Source organism: Acipenser ruthenus, chromosome 4 (genome assembly GCF_902713425.1).
Source record: "Acipenser ruthenus chromosome 4, fAciRut3.2 maternal haplotype, whole genome shotgun sequence".
Classification (NCBI taxonomy): domain Eukaryota; kingdom Metazoa; phylum Chordata; class Actinopteri; order Acipenseriformes; family Acipenseridae; genus Acipenser; species Acipenser ruthenus.
Window position 1 is genome coordinate 100550435 of NC_081192.1, and position 23956 is coordinate 100574390.

The 23956-nt window shown below is 38.4% G+C and overlaps 1 protein-coding gene across 17 annotated transcripts in view; it reads right to left on the minus strand.

The window, feature by feature from the left end:
* Positions 1–17130: 17130 nt before the first annotated feature.
* The window catches only part of LOC117399825 (rho GTPase-activating protein 12-like), a 66089-nt gene continuing 59263 nt past the window's right edge, over positions 17131–23956 (minus strand). For all 17 annotated transcript variants that reach the window (XM_059023248.1, XM_059023257.1, XM_033999226.3 and 14 more), the window contains 5 exons: positions 23628–23726; positions 22180–22257; positions 21648–21782; positions 21004–21109; positions 17131–18980 (listed from right to left, as the gene is read on the minus strand). In XM_059023248.1, coding sequence (XP_058879231.1) covers positions 18806–18980; positions 21004–21109; positions 21648–21782; positions 22180–22257; positions 23628–23726 — 593 coding nt within the window. In that variant the 3' untranslated portion in view covers positions 17131–18805. The remainder of the gene's footprint in view (positions 18981–21003; positions 21110–21647; positions 21783–22179; positions 22258–23627; positions 23727–23956) is intronic.

Sequence of the window (23956 nt, forward strand, 5' to 3'; positions counted from 1 at the left end):
TCAGTAAATACTCCCTGAATTATATGAACTGCGACCTCCTGCTTTGACCCTTCTACCCAGGAGGTAACTGCTGAGTCTGCTGTGACCATTCAAGTACAGCAGCACACTCAAACAGGACTCCTTGTTTTCTTCCTCCAGCGAGGCACCTTGCATACCGGCTACAGGCTGATAAGCTGTTAGTGACACAGAATTACCCTCTTCACACTGACACTGACAAAACCGTTTATTTGTTGTATATTGGTATATACTGTACCGTTCAAGTGTGCATTTGCCGTACGTATTGTATTTTTGTGTGTGTGTGTTTTTTTAATCATAATTACATATTTTAATATTTTATGTTTTAACCCATTAAGTACCAAATTGATTTTTCTTTGAAAAAAATCTGAACTCAAGCTATATTTATGTACCTTGATACATTTTAAGTCAATATTTCTACACAGAAGAAAATGAAATCCTGCGTCTTGGCTACAAACTGCTGCGTCCTACTTTGAAGACAATCAAATTAGATATGCCTGTAATCAGAGCAGTGGAATTTCAAGCCAGAAAATGCATTTTCTGACATCGTTGTGTACCAAATTTTGCATCCCAGGCAGAAAATGCATCCCCATACTGCAGGGTTCATTTATAGACGTCACAACGCTTACATGGAAATATGCACACAACCGCCCCCCCCGCCACCACCACAGTAACAAAGCTCAGAAGGGTATGCAGGGTTCATGTTAGTGATTCATGTTAATGATTTATGTTTTTAAGAGCTGAAGCAACAGAAACACTTTGAATACCCCAACAAATTAAACCCAGTTAAAAAAATATGATTTTACTTAACTTTACTTTAAAAAAAAAAAAAGCATCACTTAATACCAACGTTGTATTAAAAATAGCATTACAGTTTTGGAGACGTCTTTCATATATTCACAATAACACATAAAAATAACATATGCATCTGTAAATATGATGAATGTATCATCATAAGGCACGCTGAACATGTTCCCAGAAGATTTTATGCTATTTCCATGATGTCTGTTGTCAGTTGAAAGGCCATAAGAACAAATGCTATTAGCAAGGCAGATATTTCCCACATTTATAGTGGGAAAAGTGGTTCAGACAAGATTATTTTTTTTAGAACTAGGAATACATTCACAATGTGCTTGTTTTGTGATGGCGCTCTGCTAACAGTAACACTAAGTAAAGCAACGGCACGACCACAACATAAAATACATAAACTTACTTCAGATCACAAATTAAAATATATAGAACATAGACAAACATAAGAAAGTTTACAAACGAGAGGAGGCCATTCGACCCATCTTGCTCGTTTGGTTGTTAGTAGCTTATTGATCCCAGAATCTCATCAAGCAGCTTCTTGAAGGATCCCAGGGTGTCAGCTTCAACAACATTACTGTGGAGTTGGTTCCAGACTCCCACAATTCTCTGTGTAAAAAAGTGCCTCCTATTTTCTGTTCATACCTTCGAAAAAACTTACTTGAGATCACAACAGTCAGCAAATGTGATTTAACAGTATTTACAGAAAAACATGTTCACTTGAAAAATGTATTGGAGCGACCAAAAAAACAGAAAATACTTTTCAGAATATGTTAGGACCCCCATGAAGAAATACAACCCAATCGGCATCGGGACGACCATTGGTTGCTTCCTCTGTCAATCTTACCATGCATTGACCAACGGGAGCCAGTGAGAATTGTTTTTGTATTTTGCTCGAAAAGACATTTTAAACAGAATAACTGGAGAATTTTTTGGGGGGAAAGAATTTTGTGTTATTTTGTTTCATCCAATGAAAATGTTGTTTTATTTCCCAACGAGGCTTTCTTAACACAGTAGGAAGGCAGAATATAAATCCTGTACAATTATTTGGGCAATTAAAAAAGGAAACATCCTGTACAATTATTTGTTGCAATACAACTATTTCTACTGAACCTCGCTAGTTTAAATGATTTGACAGAGGCCGGGATACAAAAAATAATAAGTAGACGGTGCAAAAGAGTGAGGCGGGGATTACTGAAACAGGTACTACGCTGCCCATGTGAACGACAGAGCTACTGCACATGCTCATGTGACCAAGGGATGCATTTTCTAACGTTGCACCGGCTTTGAAGCTCAACACATATAAAATGGATCTTTATCACTACCATGGGTAGGAAAACACCAAGAAATATATACTTTTTAGGCTTCAGTTTCTTATTTTATATTGAGGCATCATAAAAGCATGTGAAGGGGTATATTTTCAGAATTAACAGTTACATTTAAAGTTGTGGCTCTCGGCATTAGAGTCAGTTATCATAACAATATAGTTAAAGAGACAATGTAAATAACAGGTAGATTCCACTTAAAAATGCTCCTAACAATTACAAAGTAGCATGTCCTCCAATAAGGACAATGGCATTTAATGGGTATTAAAAATGTACAAAGACATTTTTCTTTCACCTCCCATAACCTCCAGTGGTCGACAAGGGCTTCAGGAAAGATCCATGTGTAACATCAAAATTGTTACCAGCAGCAAATTTGTTTATGTTTTCAATTTAAACAAAAGTCATTTTACTTTATTTTGCTCACTTCCAAATAGACACTCACAGTATTATTAACAATGCAGCTGTTGGTTTTGTTAGCGGCCCCCCTTGGTGAAAGCCCAGGCATTCTTGTCATTTCAAGCTTCATCTAATCGCATCTAAAATGAGTTAAGCAATTAGCTGATTTAGAAACAATCAATAACAAGCATTTCATGATAACTGCAGTTTTGTGCCTCAATGTATCATTGGCTGTATTCAGGAAAAGCATTTATTTTACGGGACGCAAATTTTGATGTCTTGTGATGTTTTCCCATGCATTTACCATAGCTTACCGTGTTTTTTTTTAATATGCCTTACTATACTTCGCTGGTCTTTACAGTGCTCTGCTATTTATTACACTTTGCTATGCTTTTACTATGGGAACATTTTATAAGGGTTAGTTTACTGTGGTTTGTTTTTTAATATGCTGTACAATCCTTACCTATGCTGCCCCACGCTTTCACTGTGCTTTTTACTCTTTGCTGTGCTTTTACTACACATTCAAGAGGGTTCTCTTGTGGTGTGTAATACTGGAGACTCCAATAGTCACCAAGACAGCGATCCTGCAAACTAATAGGACACACTACCTGTCATTAGTGACCAGGTGGGTACACAGTAGTTTCCATTTCCTAATACTTTCTCTATCTCCTCAGCATGCACTTCTTTGACTGGGAGGATGAGAATACACACATTAACAATGTGCATTGAATATAGTTTTTGTTTTAATATTAGTAAGTTTTGAATTGCTTATGATTTGTCTGGCTTATTAATACAAGCCCACTCAAGGAGCTCTCTAGTTTCAATGATTGTGCCTGAATTTATGTATTAGTTTGTCTGAATTTATCTATTTACTTATCGGTATTTATGTATTTGTTTATTCCTATTTATCTATTTGTTTATTCGTATTTATCTATTTGTTTATCTGTATTTACTGTCTGGGGACATGCAATATCACCGTGTAACAATTTTTTTTTTTTTTTTGTTCCTGGGTAGTAAGTGTCTTCCTATTTTTTTTATTTCGGTTAGAAAAGGGGGTTATTGCCTCCCCTTGTGGTTACTGAGTGATATACCTGCAGAGACACACTGAGAAAGCTCCATATGCTGCACTGTATTACAAACAGAATGCCCTGAACATTCTGATACAATGTTCTTTTTTTGTTAATTGCGATGGAACTAATGAACCTCGTTGAACCTTTTCATACGTAGTTTTACTTCTGCCACATTTTTCCCTTTTCTGTTTGAGCTGAAGCGTATTTAAAATGTATCACACCTTTTATATATCATAAATGCTTTCAGCTCTAGACCCCCTTTTCAGCTGTATTTTAATGTAATACTGTCTTCTTCGCTGTCATATGCAGTTTTGGTTGGCACAGTGTGCTCAGAAAACTACTGCTGGGTACCAGTGAAACCGGCCTAAAACCAACTCAAGCCAGTTCACACCAGTCAGACTGGACAAAAGATAAGCTGGACCACTGCCTGGTCATACAAAAGTCAAGCCACTCCATTGAATAGAAAAATATTACTGTAAGGTACTGCAAATTAATACTACTACTACTACTACTACTACGACGACTACTACTACTAATAATAATAATAATATACACCCAACTGTGTATGATAAGGCTGTAATTCTATTGAGGGGTTCTGGTGACATATAAATTAATTTTAAACTTCAATATCTTTTTTATTTTACGGGGGGTTGTATTATTACTAGTCAGTAGCACATTTTCTTGGCTTTTTTGGAGGATGGAGTTGGATGGCTCCCAGGCCACTCAAGAGCCTCTGTGTTCTGAGGCCCATCAGTCCACATGGCCTAACATCCCACAGAGAGCAGGTGGCAGAGGTCATTTCTTACTACATGTATGTTGCTTACTGTTTTTCTAAGAGCTTGCGTTATTCCGTAGGCCGTTGCTGTTTGGTTTGGTAATGATGGTAGAATTTATTTTAATTTATTTTATCATCAACCTTATGATACACAGGTCTCACACCATCCCCTAATCTTATTATACACAAGTCTCATCCCGTCACTGTGAAGAATACGACTGTAAAACACAGAAGATGTATTATAATAAGAATACCATTTTATTAAATTTGAATTTTGACAGCTGGCTTGTATTCAGATTTCATGATGGAGTGTTTTAAGTGATGGATTTGTTCGCTATCACGTTTCCCACATTGTGGAAGCAGTGTGAATGGCTCTAGCAGCAGGTAAATGTATTGCTTGCTGCGCTCTTCCCCTCTAGCAGCAGGGAGGGCAGGGTTTGTTTCACACAGGGCAGACAGATGATATCCTTTCCATTACATTCATGGACACGTGCCCAGTGGAAATTAAAACATTTACTGGTACTGTGTTTTTGTTCCCCACATTGTGTTTCTATTAATGATACTGGCATTAGTAGTTTCACTATAAAGGCTGTGCATTCTTTTAGGAGTTCATACAGAACGCTGCTGGGGACCTGTGGCAGGCCCTGCACATATCATCTCTAAATATTGTGCGTTTTTGTATAAGTATGGGTTTAATATGGCAGTGCTGGGGTTAGAAAATGGCCAGGTGCTAATTGAAACAGCTCCAGAGAGTTGGGTTAGAGAAAGGGCTGAGAGCAGCAGGTTGTGCTTGCTGGCGTCCACCAGCTAACCTTTGCTTGGGTGCTAGTTTATATTGATTTAGTTTTGATTTGATAAAAGTGCTCAAGGCTCTTTTTGAACCGCATATCTCCTGTCTCGTGCATCTGCTATTACTGCCGCTGGCATTGACCGCACAGCCACCCTTCCATGGGACCCCTTTAAATATATAAATATATATATATATATATATATATATATATATATATATATATATATATATATATATATATATATATTAAAACCATTAATTCACGGGTCTCAGTTTACCAGTGAAACACAAAACAACTTCAATATGAAAAGTGAGACTATAAAAGGTAATGAAGTGTGTTTTAGGTTAAGGTGAATTGGCAGGAGAGTGTAACATGCAGTTTAGGCTCTCTACCGGACCCTGAGGGGTGCTCCCATTACAAGCTTTCCAGCACTGAACTAGCAACCTAATGACAGTAATAATTTCAAACTGTGTTATCTTGTGTATAAACACTGCTCTGCTCAACAGGAATGGCACTGCTCTTAGGAAATATCCCACTGTTCGGTGGCCTGCACTCTTAGAGGATAAATCTAATTTCAAATGTGGACATGCTTTCTGTGCAAATGCACTTCACCATGCATAATGAAGAATTACTTCAGTGTTTTAAAAATGTAGAATCAAAGAGCATGCTGTCTTCATCCTCATCCAGCCACGCTTTGTATTATGCTCAGGAGCCTTTATTATTAGTGAAATGTTAAAAATAGCTTTTCGTTTGCTCATGTTTGAACAGACATTTCCTAATGAGCTCAAGACAGACTCAAGGAGCTGCAGTGTACTTGAGGTAGTTTACAGTGCATCCCAGTCTACACTGAGTAAGAGTACAGAAGACAATCCCAATCCATTAGCACTGTAACTGGATCACTGCATCAAAGATGTCGAAACTAATTAACTGTGCGTCTGCAACCTAGAGGCAGTAGCACAGCAATGGATTTCAAATAAATAAAAACATTGGTTTATGTAGCACCAATTTGACACTTAAACAACACTAAAATGCAAGAAGTGATAATAAGGAATATGTTGTTAGATTTTTGATCTGCTCTAAATTATATTAGAGTCATATAACAATACAATATAACAATTAGCCGTTAAAATCAAATTTTAAAAAAAGGAACAGTGTCTGTTTGTTATTAATCGCTATGGGAAAATATTAGGAGACCAAAGTTTATTTGGTTTAAAAATTAGACAAAAGCCATGCCAGAGTTCTTTAATACTGACAGACACAATTATGTGATTAATACAATACATCACATTAAGGTCCTTTCTTAATACAACCCTTGCAATAATCTATGGTGGTTGTTATGTGAGTTAAATGTATATTCAAATAAGAATCGCTTTTGCTGTTGAAAATTTAAAAAGGTATATTGTTTGTTTGTTGAATAGTCATGGTTTAAGCATTTTACAACCAAATAATATTAAACTATTGAAATGTCAAAGCCTTATAGGTCCTTTATCTCCAATTGGTATCTAAGCTGTTTACTTGTGTTGGCATGCTCTACCCGGGTCAGAACCTACACGGGCAGGACCAGATGTGGGTCGGCTAAGCGATTTCAAACTGCTTTTGATAAAGCAGGGTTGACCTGGGTGCTTATTGATCCCAGAATCTCATCAAGCAGCTTCTCGAAGGATCCCAGGGTGTCAGCTTCAACAACATTACTTGGGAGTTGGTTCCAGACCCTCACAATTCTCTGTTCTGAATGCCCCTTTATCTAATCTCCATTTGTGACCCCTGGTCCTTGTTTCTTTTTTCAGGTCAAAGAAGTCCCCTGGGTTGACATTGTCTATACCTTTTAGGATTTTGAATGTTTGAATCAGATCGCCGCGTAGTCTTCTTTGTTCAAGACTGAATAGATTCAATTCTTTTAGCCTGTGTGCATACGACATGCCTTTTAAACCCTGTAAAGCATTTTTAAAAAACAGCCGTGTAGTACTAGAGGCACAAAACAATTACATCCCAAAAGTAGACAAATCTAAATCTAAAACAAAATGGCCAAAATGGTTTAATAGATCAATTAAAAAAAATATTCAGAGAAAAAAGGCACTTTACAGAGCATTTAAAAGGAACCAAAAACATGTAACTGCAACGTAAGTTGGTTAATGTGCTTGCATCTGTAAATTCTGTTTCAGCTCTAAGCATTGTGATCACAAAGTGCCTTGAGTGACATCACAATCTGCAGGCCTAGCATTGTTTATAGAGGCACCCAGGCCACACTTCACTGCAGACCCCCCTGACCCCTCCTCCTCCTCCTGCATCTCAGAATAGTGCATCCTGTCATCTTTCAGAAACTGTCCAGGTCAGCCAGTGGGAATGATGTGACTGGATATTTCATTCATTTAGACTAGGAACAAAAAATCAATAAAGTGAACACTGTTAAAAAAGAAAAACAGAGTAGGTTTAAGTCTAACATTTAAAGACAACGTTATCTTTACCTAAAACTGCTTATGGGTTTTGTTCCACAATCCATCCACCCTTATCTCCCCGACGCTCAGATTTGCAGTGTGAGGGATCCTGTTTCATCAGGTTTGCACCCCCCCACCCCCTTATACATTCTGAGCACATCTCCTTGATTTCCCCTGGCACTCTGCTCGGCAGTGTAAACTAAACGTTTTACGGGTGTTTCTGCTGTTTTACATCATTTAAATGCTGCCGATTTGGAAACCTGGGAGCAATTTGCTATCAGTCAGTTCTGTATATGTAAGCAGTCCTGTATATATATATATATATATATATATATATATATATATATATCAGGATCAAAATCTGCTGTGCATGTTCAGGTCCATTTACAAAGCGTTTTGCTCCAGTGCAAAGCTGACAGTATATATATATATTTCTGTGTTATTACTGGGTCCCCTTTCTTTGCTTGTTCTTTACTCTTCGTGTAAGAACATCGATGCACAGTATATTACAATCACTGCTATTTCTTGGCACCAAATCACTTTGTGTGTTGGTCAGTTTTAATCCAGTGGTCAAACTGTATAGTCACACTTTAGCTGGAAAACAAACGTTAGGAAAACACTTAATTGATGCACTAAACAAAGTAAATGTGGATCTGTTTTTATTTAGATGTCTTACTCATGCTGTCTTACAGAAACAAATATATATAAAGAACCATTAGTCTGTGTGTTCATAAGAAGTTCAGGTAAGAGGCCAGTTGCCATGGTTTCTTTGCATGAACTGTAATGTGTTAAATTACAAGAGGTGATACTATTGAAAACACTAATGGAAGAACACCCCCCTCCATTAGAAACACAAAGACATTCCATAACAAACCACCAGTATGTCAGCCTGCCGTAACTAACCCCCCGGTACCAACCCGCTTACACAGTACAGACACATTACTAATTCTCAAAATGAAAAGACAAAGAGATACATGTGCATCTCATCCTAGTTCATATTTGCTTGTCAGAATATTTAAAGTGAATGTAGCTAACAAAATAATAAATGTTCCAATACATGTACATCTTTTCACTGTATAGGTCTCAAATGTGTATTTTTTAAAGAAATCAAACATGTATTTTCAGTTTCAAACATGATATCTGGTATTACACTAAGTTAAATAAATCTCTGTAGGCTTTTGGAAAGTCTTGCACTTTCATGGGCATGTCACCTTGTGAGTGAAATAGTCCACATCTTTTCAGGGCCTTCTTTCCTGCCCTAATGACTGACATAAACTGCAGCCAATAAGATGCTTACCCCCCCCCCCCAAAACACCACTGAGGCTAAATGACCTAGGAAGTACAAGTATAACTGATTTCCTGGAGGGCAAGGCAAGCAAACTGATAACTTTCTTTAACTAGTGCAGTACTAAAATGAAAATAAATATTTGCAATATCATGTGTTTCTTTTAAAACTTCACATTTGAGACCTATATAGAGCTACAGCCAAAAGTTTTGCATCACCCTATAGAATGAACTCATTTTTCCTCATGAAGTCGAATGAAACCTGCTGAATAATGTTACGTTAACATATTGAATTACATAGCGCTTTGTAGTTTTCCATATACTTAACAAAAAACTGACAAATTGAAAAATGTGACATTTCAAAATCAAACATGAAATACTGTAATTCTATTATGGCTACTATTATGGTTCACATATATATATATATAATTATCTCTCAATCATAAAATTCTAGGTGATACAAAACTTTTGGCCACAGCTGTGGTGAATGAAAGTGCTTGAAAGGTAAGATTTATGAAAGCACTTTCTTAGCTACAAGCACTTTAAGCTTTGGGGACCTTTTAAGGTGAAAAAGAAAATGGTCCTGTAATTTGTAATAACATTACTGCAGTATTAGCTGCCAGCCAAAATGAGTTCAAAGTCCACATCACATACTTACTACATGCTTAAAGCCTGTCCAATCAGACCCTGAGGACAACTTAAGGTAACCAATGAAATATGAAAGCCAGCCTCCACTTGGCCAGCCCACGCTAGGGTGTCTCTATGGTCAGCCTTCCTCGCAGCCCCTGTTCAGCCCCAGGAGATTGTAGTTTGTATTGCAAATGCAGAAAATATCTGTACTGATGCTACTGCTCTTTAGTTATTCTTTCCATTCTATTAGAATGTTAGAAGCTGATCAGCAGCAGTCATGTGCAAGTCAGGTAGGACACTGTTCAAGGATCATTTAAACCGGATTTTACAATGCTATTCCTTATCGACAGTAAGGAGCACAGCTCATCCTGACAAGGTCAGGACAAACATTTAAACCTCCCCTCTAAACAATTTTGTCAATACTGTTGCTGTAATAAAGAAGGATGTGTGCTAGTCTATTGTACAGCAGCACTTCTAACTGCCAGAGACGCAGTGCAGCGGACTAAACAATCCCATTAGCTTTTGTTTGCATGATCCTCGATATAAAACAACTACTGTGTTGTCAAATTAAAAGACGCTTATGCAATACAACAACATTGCAATTTTATAGCACCTTTCAAAACTAGGATCTCTCAAAGCGCTGAACACATTTTAGCAGAACAAATATGATTACAAAATAATATTTGATAAGAAACATTTTAGTTATTAGGCAGCTATTTTTAAATCTATCTGAGCTTGCAGTACACTTTGTTAAACAATAAGCACTGCAATGCACTCTGTAATGCCTACAATTGAGCAATGCATTTGAACAGCTAGCTAACTCCTTCCATGTCAGACTGTGACAGGGTCTTACGTCACGTGCGTGGATCACCGCTGTTCAAGCAACACAGAGAGACATTGGGGGGTGTGGATTTGAAACGCCGGCACAGGCGCACAGGATTTATTAATACAAACAGAAATGAAATTAAAGGTGGTCATGTGACGTTACCAGCCATGGTAGCGAGCGCTAGCCTTATAAACAAGGCGTCCCGCTCCAAAAACCGACTACACTACGTAACCCTCGCTATACATCACATGGGATCACAATCCCTAACCTACTCATGAGCCGGTATTCATACAACGACTCGTGCTGCTTCTTACGGCCTTGGCTGGGCATTGCCTTCACAAGCACCGCTTACAGTCTCAGGGTTGCGTAGCTGTCGTTCCTGCAGCGCGGACCCTCTCCTCCCGAGTATACGCCGCTCCTCTCTGCAATGGCGTTACAGTCGCCTCGAACCCTCTCCCGCGGATGCTTTTGAACTGACGGACACTCGATCAAGACCCGCCCACCTGCTGATTGAGGTCCAGCACAGCCAATCACTTGCTGCCCTTCCCCTCAACCAAACCTAGCAGGCAGCATGTCTCAATCGAGCGCCCGTCTTTAAAACAATAATTCAATTAAACAAATCAACTCCAAAACGACACACAAACCCATTTCCCCATACAAATTATATCCACACTAAATACACACGTGCAGGGCAATCGCCCTGCTACACTGACACATCTGGATTCACTTTACAAGGTAAAACCTTTTTTGCCACATTTCACAATATAGGGGTTAAACAAATATCACTGATTTCATCACAACATTATAAACAAGACACTTCATTAACAAATAATGAAACACTGCTAGAAGTAAGCTAGTATTCAGTTAATGAACAGAAAAGTCCCCTGTTAAAATAAAGAGTAACCAATTGTGGCAAAGTGGTTTGCAGTGTGCAGGTGTAGGGGTGATGCAGTGTTCAAGACAAGGACAAACAACAAAATACTGCTGAAATGATGGTTTTATTTGTAATCCCAAGTCTGATGACAACAGTAAACAACAATGAGAACAGGCAATACACAGTGTGGTGTATTGTTCTGTTTAATCCACGGGCTCAGTCCCAAAATAATAGTCCCGGTATTTAAACACCCACAGATAACACAAACACGATCACAGGGAGTGCTGTAGTGTTCGTGGTGCAAATACAATTAATCGTGACACCAGTGCAGTGTTGTCTGGGTTTGGTGCTGGCCTTTAGCGACAGCTCCGGAGCATGTTAGCCCTAAAATAACAGCAAACAAGTATATTTTTAGACACGACAAAACAAAAAAACACTCACGATAACAGTACAGTTCTCCTTCCGGTTCAGTGTTAACCATGGAGGCTGTGTGGTCCAGTGGTTAAAGAAAAGGGCTTGTAACCAGGAGGTTCAAATCCCATCTCAGCCACTGACTCATTGTGTGACCCTGAGCAAGTCACTTAACCTCCTTGTGCTCCGTCTTTCGGGTGAGACCTGGTTGTAAGTGACTCTGCAGCTGATGCATAGTTCACACACCCTAGTCTCTGTAAGTCACCTTGGATAAAGGCGTCTGCTAAATAAACAAATAATAATAATAACAAAAGGACAGATCACCTTGCTACTTCCCCTTATGTACTGTCAATCACGGCCCCTTGGTTAACAATTGCAATCTCTCCTCCAATCCGCAGCTGCCACTTCCCTTCCGGGCCGATGACTTGGTGTACTGTAGCTCCGCCCCCTTTCTAGATGACTTCCACCTAACCCTGGGAATGAATTGTCAGGCCATCCAATCCAGTGCGCTCTGTTCCCTTTACACAGCGCCCTAACAGGTCGGGAGGGAGATGTATCACCAAGAATCATTCTGTCTCTGTCACACCAATATTGTGAAAAACATGCAGATTGGTGGTCCCTCGTGTGTCTTTGTTATGCAAACAGAAACCCTGACCTTTATCTAATCATGTGTGTTGAGTTTATGTAGCAAAATGACGCCGCCCCTCTGCAGCTGCAGTGTTGTAGACTTCATAGCCTTTTAACTGTGATCTTCATGTTGTCTTTCAGCAAGATTTTTTTCATCTGTAAATCTCTCAGCTGACCATGGCTACCATTGTGCTGTAGTATACTCAAACTGCAGCTCACTGTTTAAATGTAGTTTCAGCCATGATGAGCAAGACAGAAGATTTGAGGGCAGACAGCAGCCAAAGCAAGCTTGTGCCTGATGCTAATGAGATGGAATGAATCTCTGCAGTTTTACTGGAATGAACAAAGTGTTACATTAATAAATAAATGCAATATGACTTGTGAGTGACATGTTAAACCTAAATCAAGACATATCAAATTAATTACAAGAAAAATAAAAAAATCCCTTTGCATTATAGGATGGATTCAAATGAACAATTCCGCTAGAAACATCCAATTACTGGACAAATCCTGATAATGATATACCAGTAGATTTAACAGCTTTTCAATAATAATAATACAAAATAAAATAAAAAAACACACTAAAAACCATTTCATATGCTTCCAATAAAGTGTAACAAGTGTAGATAAACTCTGAGGTACAGTACTTTACCTGGAGGCTCGGAAGCCAGCCAGTAGCATATCAAGTGACACACTAAGTCACCACTTTAGCGGCAAGGTATATTTAATGTTTACTTGTAATCAGCCTCTTTGGATGCCAGCAATCATTGCAGACTTGGGGCGAAGAGGGAGAAGCCGAACCCCTGCTGCTCTCAGCTGTCTGGAACAATAATTATTCAGTGATGCGGCACCACTGGGAGTCTGGCACCGTTTATCTAGGATGTCATCCTCCCACTGGTTACCTGAGATAGGGCAGCCCCCCTGCTTCATTATGCATGTTGGAGACAGTGGTAATGGAAAGATAACATGCTGTAGTTGCTCCTCTCTCGCTCTCTGCTTTGTGAAAGCAGTGTCTGATGGCTTAATTAAGGTTAAAATAAGATTTTGTTGGAGAGACTACGACCCTTGTTAATCTCACATAAATATGGAAGTAATACAAGTGCATGAGGAAAGAGGAATAATCGACTCCTGCTGAGTTTCTATTAGGAGCTGTCATTGACTAGGCGTGGAGCACATTGGACTGCAGGATGACTGTTTAGCATTCATGACCTGCTGCTAAAGCCACGTCCACGTTGGGATTCATTTTAATTATTTTCTTTTTTTTCTTTTGCTTACAGGACCAAGAACCATTCAAAAACTGTTCTAATTAGAATCAGTGGCACACGCGCCCCTTGGATGAAATGCTAAACTTGAGGCATTCAGGGCTGAGTAACACAGCTGGTCTGTGTCCTACAGGGTAAAAGGACAGGAGAAAAGTCACCAGATTATATTGATTTACTCAGCAATAGTTGCTTAATAGTAAGAGTATGCTTAATAACAGGTTTCAAGTAGCATGTTCTTTCATAATCAAGAATTTCCATCCATGTGACCACACTATATTAGAGATATGCAATGGGCTTCAGCCAAAACTTTACAGATATAGCTGGTAAACTTGACAGGTTTGTCCTGCGCACAAATCCAGTCTTGTCACTTGACATATAAAGCATATTAGCAGGCTAGTGCAGATCTTCCAGTACCCTACTTGCACAGGGATTGTCTGTTTCTGTATAGAATCCCCGGACATACTATACATCGTCTTCTGGTTTTTTCCCATCCACAACCAAGCCCTGGTGGCTTACACAATGCTAAAGGTCTGAAGGTAATACAAATGAAATGTAAATGGTCAATTCAGTAACTCAGAAAGGGTGAACTTTATAGTGCCATGATTTACAAATGCACTTTTAAATAAACAGGACATTAAACCGGTTAGGTTATGGGAGCAGGGTTATGCTACCTGTGGAAACTGGAACAATCCTGGAGCAGCACATCATTGGTCCTTATGTGCTGCCTTCCCTTTTAATGTCAGATTAGGCAGACACAGACTATTTGTTTTATGATTTGCTTTTACTTCTGCCACAGCTCAGACTTTTCCAAGAAGCTGCTAGTATATGAATACACAGGGCTGCATGACAAATAGGGAGCTTTGTGTGTGTCAGCCCTTTAAGTAACTGGGGTTTAGGACAGTTCCAAACTTTCTAAAGTTGTACAATTTTAGAAATCAGGACCAGTCAGAGTGGCTAAATTTTGAAGAAATAACTTAAGAGCTTATTCATGACCCTTGGAGCCTATATTTAAACCAAAAACAGTCTGGAGGCAATGTGTCAACCCATGTAATGGACTTTCATTTGAATAAAGTTCAACTGCTGTATTGTATTAGTGTTATAATTGTGCAGGGTGTGCCCAGAACTACTTGGAGGTATTTGACCACAGAAAATGTGATGATGTTTAGTTCATGAAAATGTACTACAGTTACCTGAAAAGATATTCCACATCTTGAAAGGCTCAGGATGTAAAGTGGCAAGTTCATATCCCTGGCCAAGTAAATCAAGGGAATAAGAAGATTGTTTTTCCAGCTTAGGAACTGCAACTCCTCACCACAAGATTTTAAAAAAGAATTTTTTACCAAGGAGTCAATATTCTGCAATGCATTTTATAATGGATTATATCAGGAGGGGTGCCAAGTGTCACTTAAGAGGATGTTCGTTATTGTGGGCTGCAGTGTTTCGATTCCTACCAACCCCAGAAACAACTGAGTGCTTAAATGAGAAAAGGGCAGGAGAATGCTGCTGTTCAGCTGTTTTAATATTTCAGTGCCTTGTGCATTTGGAGGCATCCACAAAAATGTCCATCTGGATGTGAGCGCTCTAAAGCATTGTGGAAATAACAGTACCAGGTCTTGTTTTTCAGCCTTCCCATTTTATTAAATATTGCTTTCTTAAAATCCTGTTCAACCTGACAACCTACTTCATGCAAGCTTCAGTGCCACCAAATACTAAATGGCAAACAGCCCATGAGGGCATGGTTTGGACGTCTCCACCTGCCCAGTTTAATTACTGTAAATTAAATAAGTGAATGCTTAATTTAATTTCACAACAGTGTGCTAGTTTAAGAACATCATGAACATCTAACCTTTAGAATCACAATCTAAAAAATACATTAATAGAAACTGGAAAGAGGGATTGTGTTAATTACGCATCTATACAAAACATGTCACCAACAAACTCGTGCAGCCTATTTCAGAAACCAAAAACACCTGTGCCGGTCACCTGGTTCTAGAAAAAAATAATGATCGGTGAGCCATTGTCATAGAGATGTACTTTAGGTGCTTTGGTTTGAGACGGAATATGCAAGTGTTCAAAAACATTCGTAAAAATAAAATGCTCTGAATAATTACTGCCGCCAGCTTTCCAGCCAACGCTAATCAACACCACAGACACAAACTCCCGTCAGGTAATTTAACACTTTATCTGGTTTTATCTTGATCTGGACAGTATGCAGTGCGAGTGAGAGGGAAATGTCTTCAGTCATCATGTCGATAATATCCGTCCTTCAGATGACATGTAAAACCGAGGCCCTATTTGTAAGTGACTCTGCAGTAGCAGTTGTGATGCATAGTTCACCCCAAGTCTCTGTAAATCGCTTGAACTAATTAAAGGGATTTAAAAAATATTTGTACCCCCAACAGCTGTGAGCATCACTCGACTGTCCTACAGAAAATAGACACTTGTTATAGAATAGTGTACAGCAGTGTTCAAGCAGCGTCTCTTTTTACTGGCAGATATTTTGGTTTAGTTTAGGGATCTGGCTATAAACAATCCATAACAATGCTATTAATTATACTACAAAAGTTGTATATTATGATCAGAAATAATAACACTACATGGCAATACATTGTTTTGCTATAACATGTTAAATGTACACAATTACATTATTAATTTATAACCACAAATAAAGGTTCCCTAAAGATTTTCCAATATTATAAACGTAGATTACACATTGTATTAGCAGTACGTAAAATCAAAACAAAAATCAAGGAGTTACACCTACTGGAAAATCGTTCAGTTTATTAATTCACTGAAACCATCATTTGTCACCCTTACTGTTGCAATACTTGGCTCCGAGATACTTGGCATTAAGCAATTTACATCTTATTAATTCCACTACTACACCCAACACATTAGCAGATGGTTATATTATGTTCTGCAGGGTTTGAAACTTCCACTCGTCCTGCACCCAGTCCTGGATTTCAGAACTCCCCCTTGTTTAGGTGTATAACTGAAATCAACAGGGTGCCAAGAGTTTGCACAATCAGGCTCCTGTTAAATCTGCTCTGAACTGATCACACTAGTCATTTAAATAATATACTTCACTGATAGTAGTTTGGAAACTCAGGACAGGGTGTACGGCTGGTGTAAGTTTCTAACCCTGTGACTGTTACATATTTTTTTCATCAATGTTTTCAGTCGTCATATGAAACATTTACTTAGGACTTAAAGCAAAAATGAGATGATGGTGGATGTGCTATTAACCCCTGGGCCTTTTTTAAAAAAATAATTCATTTAATGAATGAGTTAATTTAGCAGACACTTTTATCCAAAGCGACTTAGGAGACTAGGGGGTGAACTATGCATCAACAACTGCTGCTGCTGCAGAGTCATTCACTTACAATAGGACCTCAGTTTTGCATCTCAAGAACGGCGCACAAAGAGGTTAAGTGACTTGTTCAGGGTCACACACAGTTAGTCAGTAGCTGAGCAAGGATTAGAACTGGGGTCTTCCTGGTATCAAGCTCTTTTCTTTAACCACTCCTTTGGAGTGCCATCATCACTTGGGGCCAGGGATAATGAAAATAATTCCAAACAGCAGACTAACAGAAAACACAGTGTCAACTTTTTTTTTCTTCTTTAATTCAGATTAGACATATCAGTGTCACAAACAGCAGTTAGTCTAGAAAATTACATTAATAAAAATGTGCAGTTGACCATGCCCCAGTAACAGATGAACTTCCCAAACCATTTTTTTTCTTTTTTTTTAACAATCAGTCTATGTTATTGAATATTTATATATTTATATATAAAAAATAAAAATGAAGGTGATTCTTTTTTAAACTACCATCACTCACCACCAAAGCATACGTACAAAGTTCATTTATGGTTAGATTTGTACAATAGATTCCACTAGGCAATTTCTCAAAATTAAGCTGTACATATCATTTTAAAAGGCTGTTTACAATGTACCATCTATTTGCCATAAGTCTATTCAATACTATTTCCAGTACCATTTTCATAACAGGTAATATTGCCTTGGAAATGGGAGAAAAAAAATAAAAAAAGACAGAAAGTGCACAAAGTTAGTATTTACCTGTAATAAAAGTTGTCCTCAGGAACTCAAGTACCCTTTTAACTCTAACCCAGCAAAGCACCAGAAAATACTGGTCTTAAAGCTATGCAAATAAACTGTTCTTGTAGGAGTGAAGCCTACATTAGTTCATGAAACTATACATTAAATCTATGTACACTTGCTAAAGGTGATCAGACCATTAGCTTATTTACAACAAATTTAATTCCATAACACAGGTTTTGATTATTTCCTCCGCATTCAAGACATTTCAGTTGTATATGACTGGCTGACACTAGGACCAGACATATTTATAGAGCATTGGCACAATGATAAATGCATAGAACTGCAATGTGCTAATTCCATATGAACACACCCCCCCAAATGCTTTAACAGGATTAACCTGTTTTTGATCAGTAGTAGTTTAACAAGTGCTCTACAATACTGTGAACATTTCCAGTATAATAATAATAATAATAATAATAATAATAATAATAATAATAATAATAATAATAATAATAATAATAATAATAATAATAATAATATAAAACAGAACCCAGGTACCCTAGAAGTAGGATACTCTCTTCCTTTCAGCACATCCAAGTCTTTGATATTTATTTAGATGAAATAAAGGTGTGCTGTGATGCACTGCCGGGCAGCAGTGTGCCTTCGGAGGAACCCTTCCAGCCCGAGCAGTCACTGTGCAGAAAGCATGTACATGCACACAAACAGCAACACTCACAACAGAACACTTTATCCAGACAAAACTGTAATAAATCAACCTTTATTTTTTCATTTTATAAATCGCTGATGCAACCAATGCCAGAAGGCAGTGGCTTCCGAACCCTTACAGATGTGCAGTGAACCTCGTTGAGACGTCCAATTGTCAATACTGGCCAAGGAATCCAGTGTATGCAACATATGCCTGCAATATTTACTTGTCTTTGCAACTTAGGCCAGGATTAATCTCTATTACTGTACCGTCTTGTTATGTATTTGCAATGGATTGATCCATTTTCAGTAGGGTAAACACCACAGACTCCTGAAGTAACAACATCTACTTGCAGGAATGGCAACCAAAAGAAAAAAATATAGCTCCAAAATGTTAAGTGAAAAGTTTTTAGAAGTTTTTTTTCCCTGCTTGGTCCATAGCATAAGTCACAAGTGTAAGCTTCAATTGCATGGTACATAGCTTGGCAAGTTTGTCCCCTTCTCATGCGGTTTTACCTGCCGAAAATGCTCTCGTATTCCAGTAGGATCAATTCTACAATCTGGTTCTGATACACCATATGTACTGCAATGTTTCCAGTCTCTGTCTCGGGTCTTAGGAGAGTTGGGCCAAACACTATAGCAACACTTTGAGTGTTCATACGGTTCTCTTCTCCATGTTCTATAACTCTGAAACAAAAGACAAACATAGATAAAGGTAACACCACACATTCATTACAGTCTTCTTCAACACTGTCATTACTGAACAACTCTGTTTAGGTAGATCAAACATATCCTAACAGAGAAGGAACAAGCAAACTCATGCAACCTTTCCAGCTCACAGCATGAAGACCACAGGTCCGGCTGGAATTTCATTGTCAATGTGTTATTTGAGCAGTGGTTCTCAAACTTTTTGGACCTCACCCCCTTTCCTCTTGTCTGTGGTACTTGACACCCCCCAATGACTGAAAATATCTACAGGGACACCAAATTTACAAGGAGCTGTTTTATTTGGTCTTGTGGTGGCTGTGGACAAAGAGATGATCTGAAACACTGCTGTGAAAAGCACCTTTTTCAGTGAAGCACAGGGGACTTATTTTATAACTGCTTTTATACAAATTCAAGTCACAGGTTTTCCACTGAGTACAATATTTCAGAATGTCTAATTGGAATGCCTAATTGCACAGGGCATTTGTGCAGACACTTCAAATCACTGCAAGTGTCAATCTGCAGGCTCAACATGTCACTGAAAGTGCTTTTGTACTAAAGAACAAAAAGGAGGAGGATCGTGCCATTTAGGACAAAACACCAATTATGGCTTTGCTTACAAGAAGACATCATGAGTAATCATACTGGTGTGCCACCTTGAAACTGGACATTTATAATGTTTCTACACGTATCAGCAGGCATGCATCCACAGTGACCTTTACTGTTCCTTCTTGCTACTGTGCAAGCTACTCTTGGCTGAAAACTAAAGTAATGTAAACCTTTAGACAGTAATGAGATACAGCCCCACATTTGGAGATGCAGCCAGGTCAGACAAAACGGTGGTTCTGACAACAATCTGATCCAAGGCAAGATTTTGCACAGGTATTTGTAACCACTAATAACAGATCCCTTAGGATCCCTAAACTTGTCTATTACTGATTAACAAAACAGGGTTTAGCGTTTAACGGAAATGGAGGGCAACTGAGTGAGCGGAGATGGAACAGCAAGTCTTCATTTAAAAAAGGCTGATCCTCACCCTGCTCCATGCCTTACTTTACTTGTAAGGAAACTTTTCTTCTCATCCCCAGACTGAACTACCACACGGATGAAGCATTCTCAGAACACGACATCGAGTGGGATGCAATCGCATCTATTTATCAAACTCCCTCAGCAACATGTTTACTTTCTTCAATACATCTTCCTACCTCACGATGTTGAAATTGCACTTTATTATATCACCTATATTATCACTGGAGTCTTGTTTAAGGTACAGTACTTAAGTATGTGAATCTGGAATCTGAGCACCTAGGGAATAAAGACCATGCGTAAAAGACTGTATACACATTACTATATGTGTTACAATATGGGTTCAAACCAACAAAAACACTTTCAACATTTGACTATAAAGTTTAAATCTTTAAAAAATTAAATACATTCCTCAATCACTATTTAAACATTACCTACCAAATCATCATCATCATTATTATTATTATTATTATTATTATTATTATTATTATTTTTAAAAAATACAGTATTTGTATCGTATTGTTGCAGCCTGAATGCATTGTTCCAATGACCTCCCTAAACCTGGGCCCTAGGCAACACCCTAGAATAAGAAAGAGCCTTGCCTTGAAAAGGGTAGCAGTTTGAATCTGTATTAAGACAGATAATGGGGACATTTTTTTCTTCCAAAACACCACTTTTTGTGCAACCAGTGAAGCCACTTCTCAGTATAAAGTGCCAACTATAAATAAAGTTCAAAACAAACTACACACACACTTCTGATTTCTGTTTCATTAGAATAAATCAGACTTTTTAAAACAAGTGCTACTGGCTTTACCACACCAACAATGTCATCCTTAATTATTTAACTGAACAGCCCCTGGTTGACTCAACTAAGGTCTTTAATTGTTTAATGCAGCCTGTAATTGATGATGTGAGTGGTATGAGTTCCAGGATTAGAATGAAGTGGAATAGCCACTGTGCTCAACACACACACACTTACTTTCTGAGGTGTTTGAAGAGTGCCTGCATGGTGTCCTGGTTAGGTTTTGGTAACTGCTTGATTAAGTCGTTTATAGACTGCACACGCTGCTCGTAATCCTGACTTTCTGAGGGAGGTGGGAAGGAGAAAAAAAAAAATGTTATTTGCTACCAGCCTTAAAGTGAAGCAAGACACCACTCTGTGGAAAAACCAAGTACTGCACTGTGTGGAAATGAAGGAAAACACACATTTAATACCATATATAAAATAAGGCCCAGTACAAGATGACATCTGAATTTAGATTCCACAGGTTTATTGATCTGGAAGTTTGCAGTTTCCCACCCCTACCAACATTGTGAGTTGTATATGTTATGCAATAACACCAGACAGAGGGACTTGAGAGATTTACCAACTACTAATTTGTTTTCCTGAATTGTTCTGCAATTCCAAATTAGGTTCTCAATATCAGAGGGAACGTTGTTCTGGTGTAGAGGATATTACTAAGCATTTGATGACTCAGGCATCATCATACAGTACACGTATAGATTTTCTCATTACTTTTCAGAAAAGAATGGTGCTTTACTTATCTCCAGTGCAAAGGATTGTTAACAGTGGACCCTTGTTTAGTGGCTGGGTGCCCTGCACCCAGGGTGTGTCATACTTACTGATAGCACTGACAAAGTCATTGAAGTAGTTATGTGTGAAGAGAGGCTCGGGCAGTTCTCTAAAGAACATCTTCAGCGCTCCAGTGATGACATGAGTATCTTCCCATTTACTATCCTTCAGATCCAGAGTCTCATCTGCAGCAGCAAAGCAGTACAAGTGTTAATCGCCAATGTTGATGAGGCAAAAAAAAACTGTTAAAGTGGGCATTGTATTCTGATAATTTACTACTTGAGAAACAGGAGTAGCAGACAACTTTCTTTCTATTATTCATTTCAGTACTGTTTTCTCAAATTCAACCCTTATTTCACATTACAAAAAGGATGGGTTTAACTCAAGAGAATCCGGAAGCCCAATTCATCTTCGCTCTGGAAAGGAAAAACCAGAAAACCAAGCTGCGAAACGCTTTCAGGGAAGGCAGAACAGTTTAACTACAACCTCTAATACCCCTAAAAAAGTAGACAGTTGGAGTGGATTAATGTTTTATCCAAAGGCAGAAATGCTTAGATCTATCTCAACAACAAAATCACTTACCGTGATTTACAGCGAATCGTAGCTTCTGTATCACAGCCAGGTTTCCACTTACTCTGTATAAACCATCAACATTTAAACCTGAAAACATAAAAAAATTAATGAATCTTCTGTCGCTCCGACATTGCAATTTTCCCTTTCCGGTCCAATGTTGGACCCTGTCCGACATCATCAAAAAGACGTAAAAAACAGGTCTCTAGTCATTTTTTCTCCGGAAAAAGCCTAGAAAACCATTCAATGGCCGAGTGAGACCGATAGGAGCAGAGAGAAGCCGAAAGAAAAAAAAAAGGGGGCGTATCTGAGGAACAGAGATAGCCCCGGCACCACATAGATAACACGGACATAAACAAGCAAGACAGCTGCTTCTGCATCCAGCGCTCAAAGAATATCAGACATTTGCAGAGCTTTTTTTTAGATGTTATAGTAAAATAATGACTTGGATCGCATTATTGAGGAGTTTGGTGATAAAACGAGTGATCAGGAGATGATTTATCGGTATGCAGTACTATGTAGAGGTATGTGAAAAATACAGCGAATGAGGGGTGGGGCGGGGCTGGAGATGCAGTACTGAGTATCCTGTTGATATGCAGTGCCTTTTAAACCTGTTTTACACTAAAATAAACTGCGCATGTGAAAATAAATTGGACCTGATGCGCTGATACGCGCTGAATAAATGGACCGCTAAGGGTTAATGTCTCATCTTTAGGATTTAGACTGATGAGTCTCTAGTCGTATTATTTTATATGGATATAAGAAAACATTAATTCTCAGAGACTACATACAGTGCTAAAATTATAGCTCAGTGTGGCAGGATGGCTTGCAGTGGTGAGGTGTGGTGACGTCACCGACCAGGAAGTAACTGAACCAAAATAATGGATGGGCGGGTGAAGCTGAACACAACGGCGGTCAGCATATTTAATAAATAAATAAACAAAACAAAAGATTTAAAACAATAACAAAACACAAAACAAAAAGGCGCGATGGCCAAACAAACAGAAACAAGTATATTTTTAAATATAGAAATTGTTTTTCTTTCGCTCGCTCTTCCGTGTTCTCCCGTACTCTCTGTACACTCAACCCTACAGCACTGACAGCTGCAGGTTCTTATACTCTGGCCGAGGGGTTAACTAGCTGTTAATTATGTTATTACCCCTCGGCCACAGTCTGCACGCGTTTGGAAAGGATGCGTGACTGTCAGCTAGTTAAATAATCAGTAGCTGATCAGCCACGCATCCTCACTGGGTTTTTAAATATAAAAAACAATAACAAAAGACGCAGCGCTTTTATCCGCGCCGCAAACAAAAATTCAAATAATAATAAATAAATACATAGGGGCGGGACACTCCGCCACACTCAGTTAGTAGCAATACATGTTACAAGGTACTATTAAATGGAAGTAAAATTAAACCATAAGCAGCTTCTTTAAATGACATTCAAATGAGTACACTTGCCGTTGTTTTCTAAATGATCGATACACATCCTAACAAAGCTTGGCACAGTAGTTTTCTCTCTCTGACAGAGGCTGGTCAGGTTACATCCAAATACTTGATCTGTTACACAAAAAAGAGCAAATCCAATATTATATAAACAAAGGGGCAGTTAAACTTTCTGAATGCATGCACAAAAGCGCAAATGTGTTTATATTTAATATTTTCCATTAGTCTTGTATTTTAAGTATGGTCTGTGACATCTGATCTAACTAATACAAAGAGCCGATTAAAATCAAACTTCGGTAGCTAAACTATAAATGTAGCTAACTATATGTATTGCGCATGAAAAA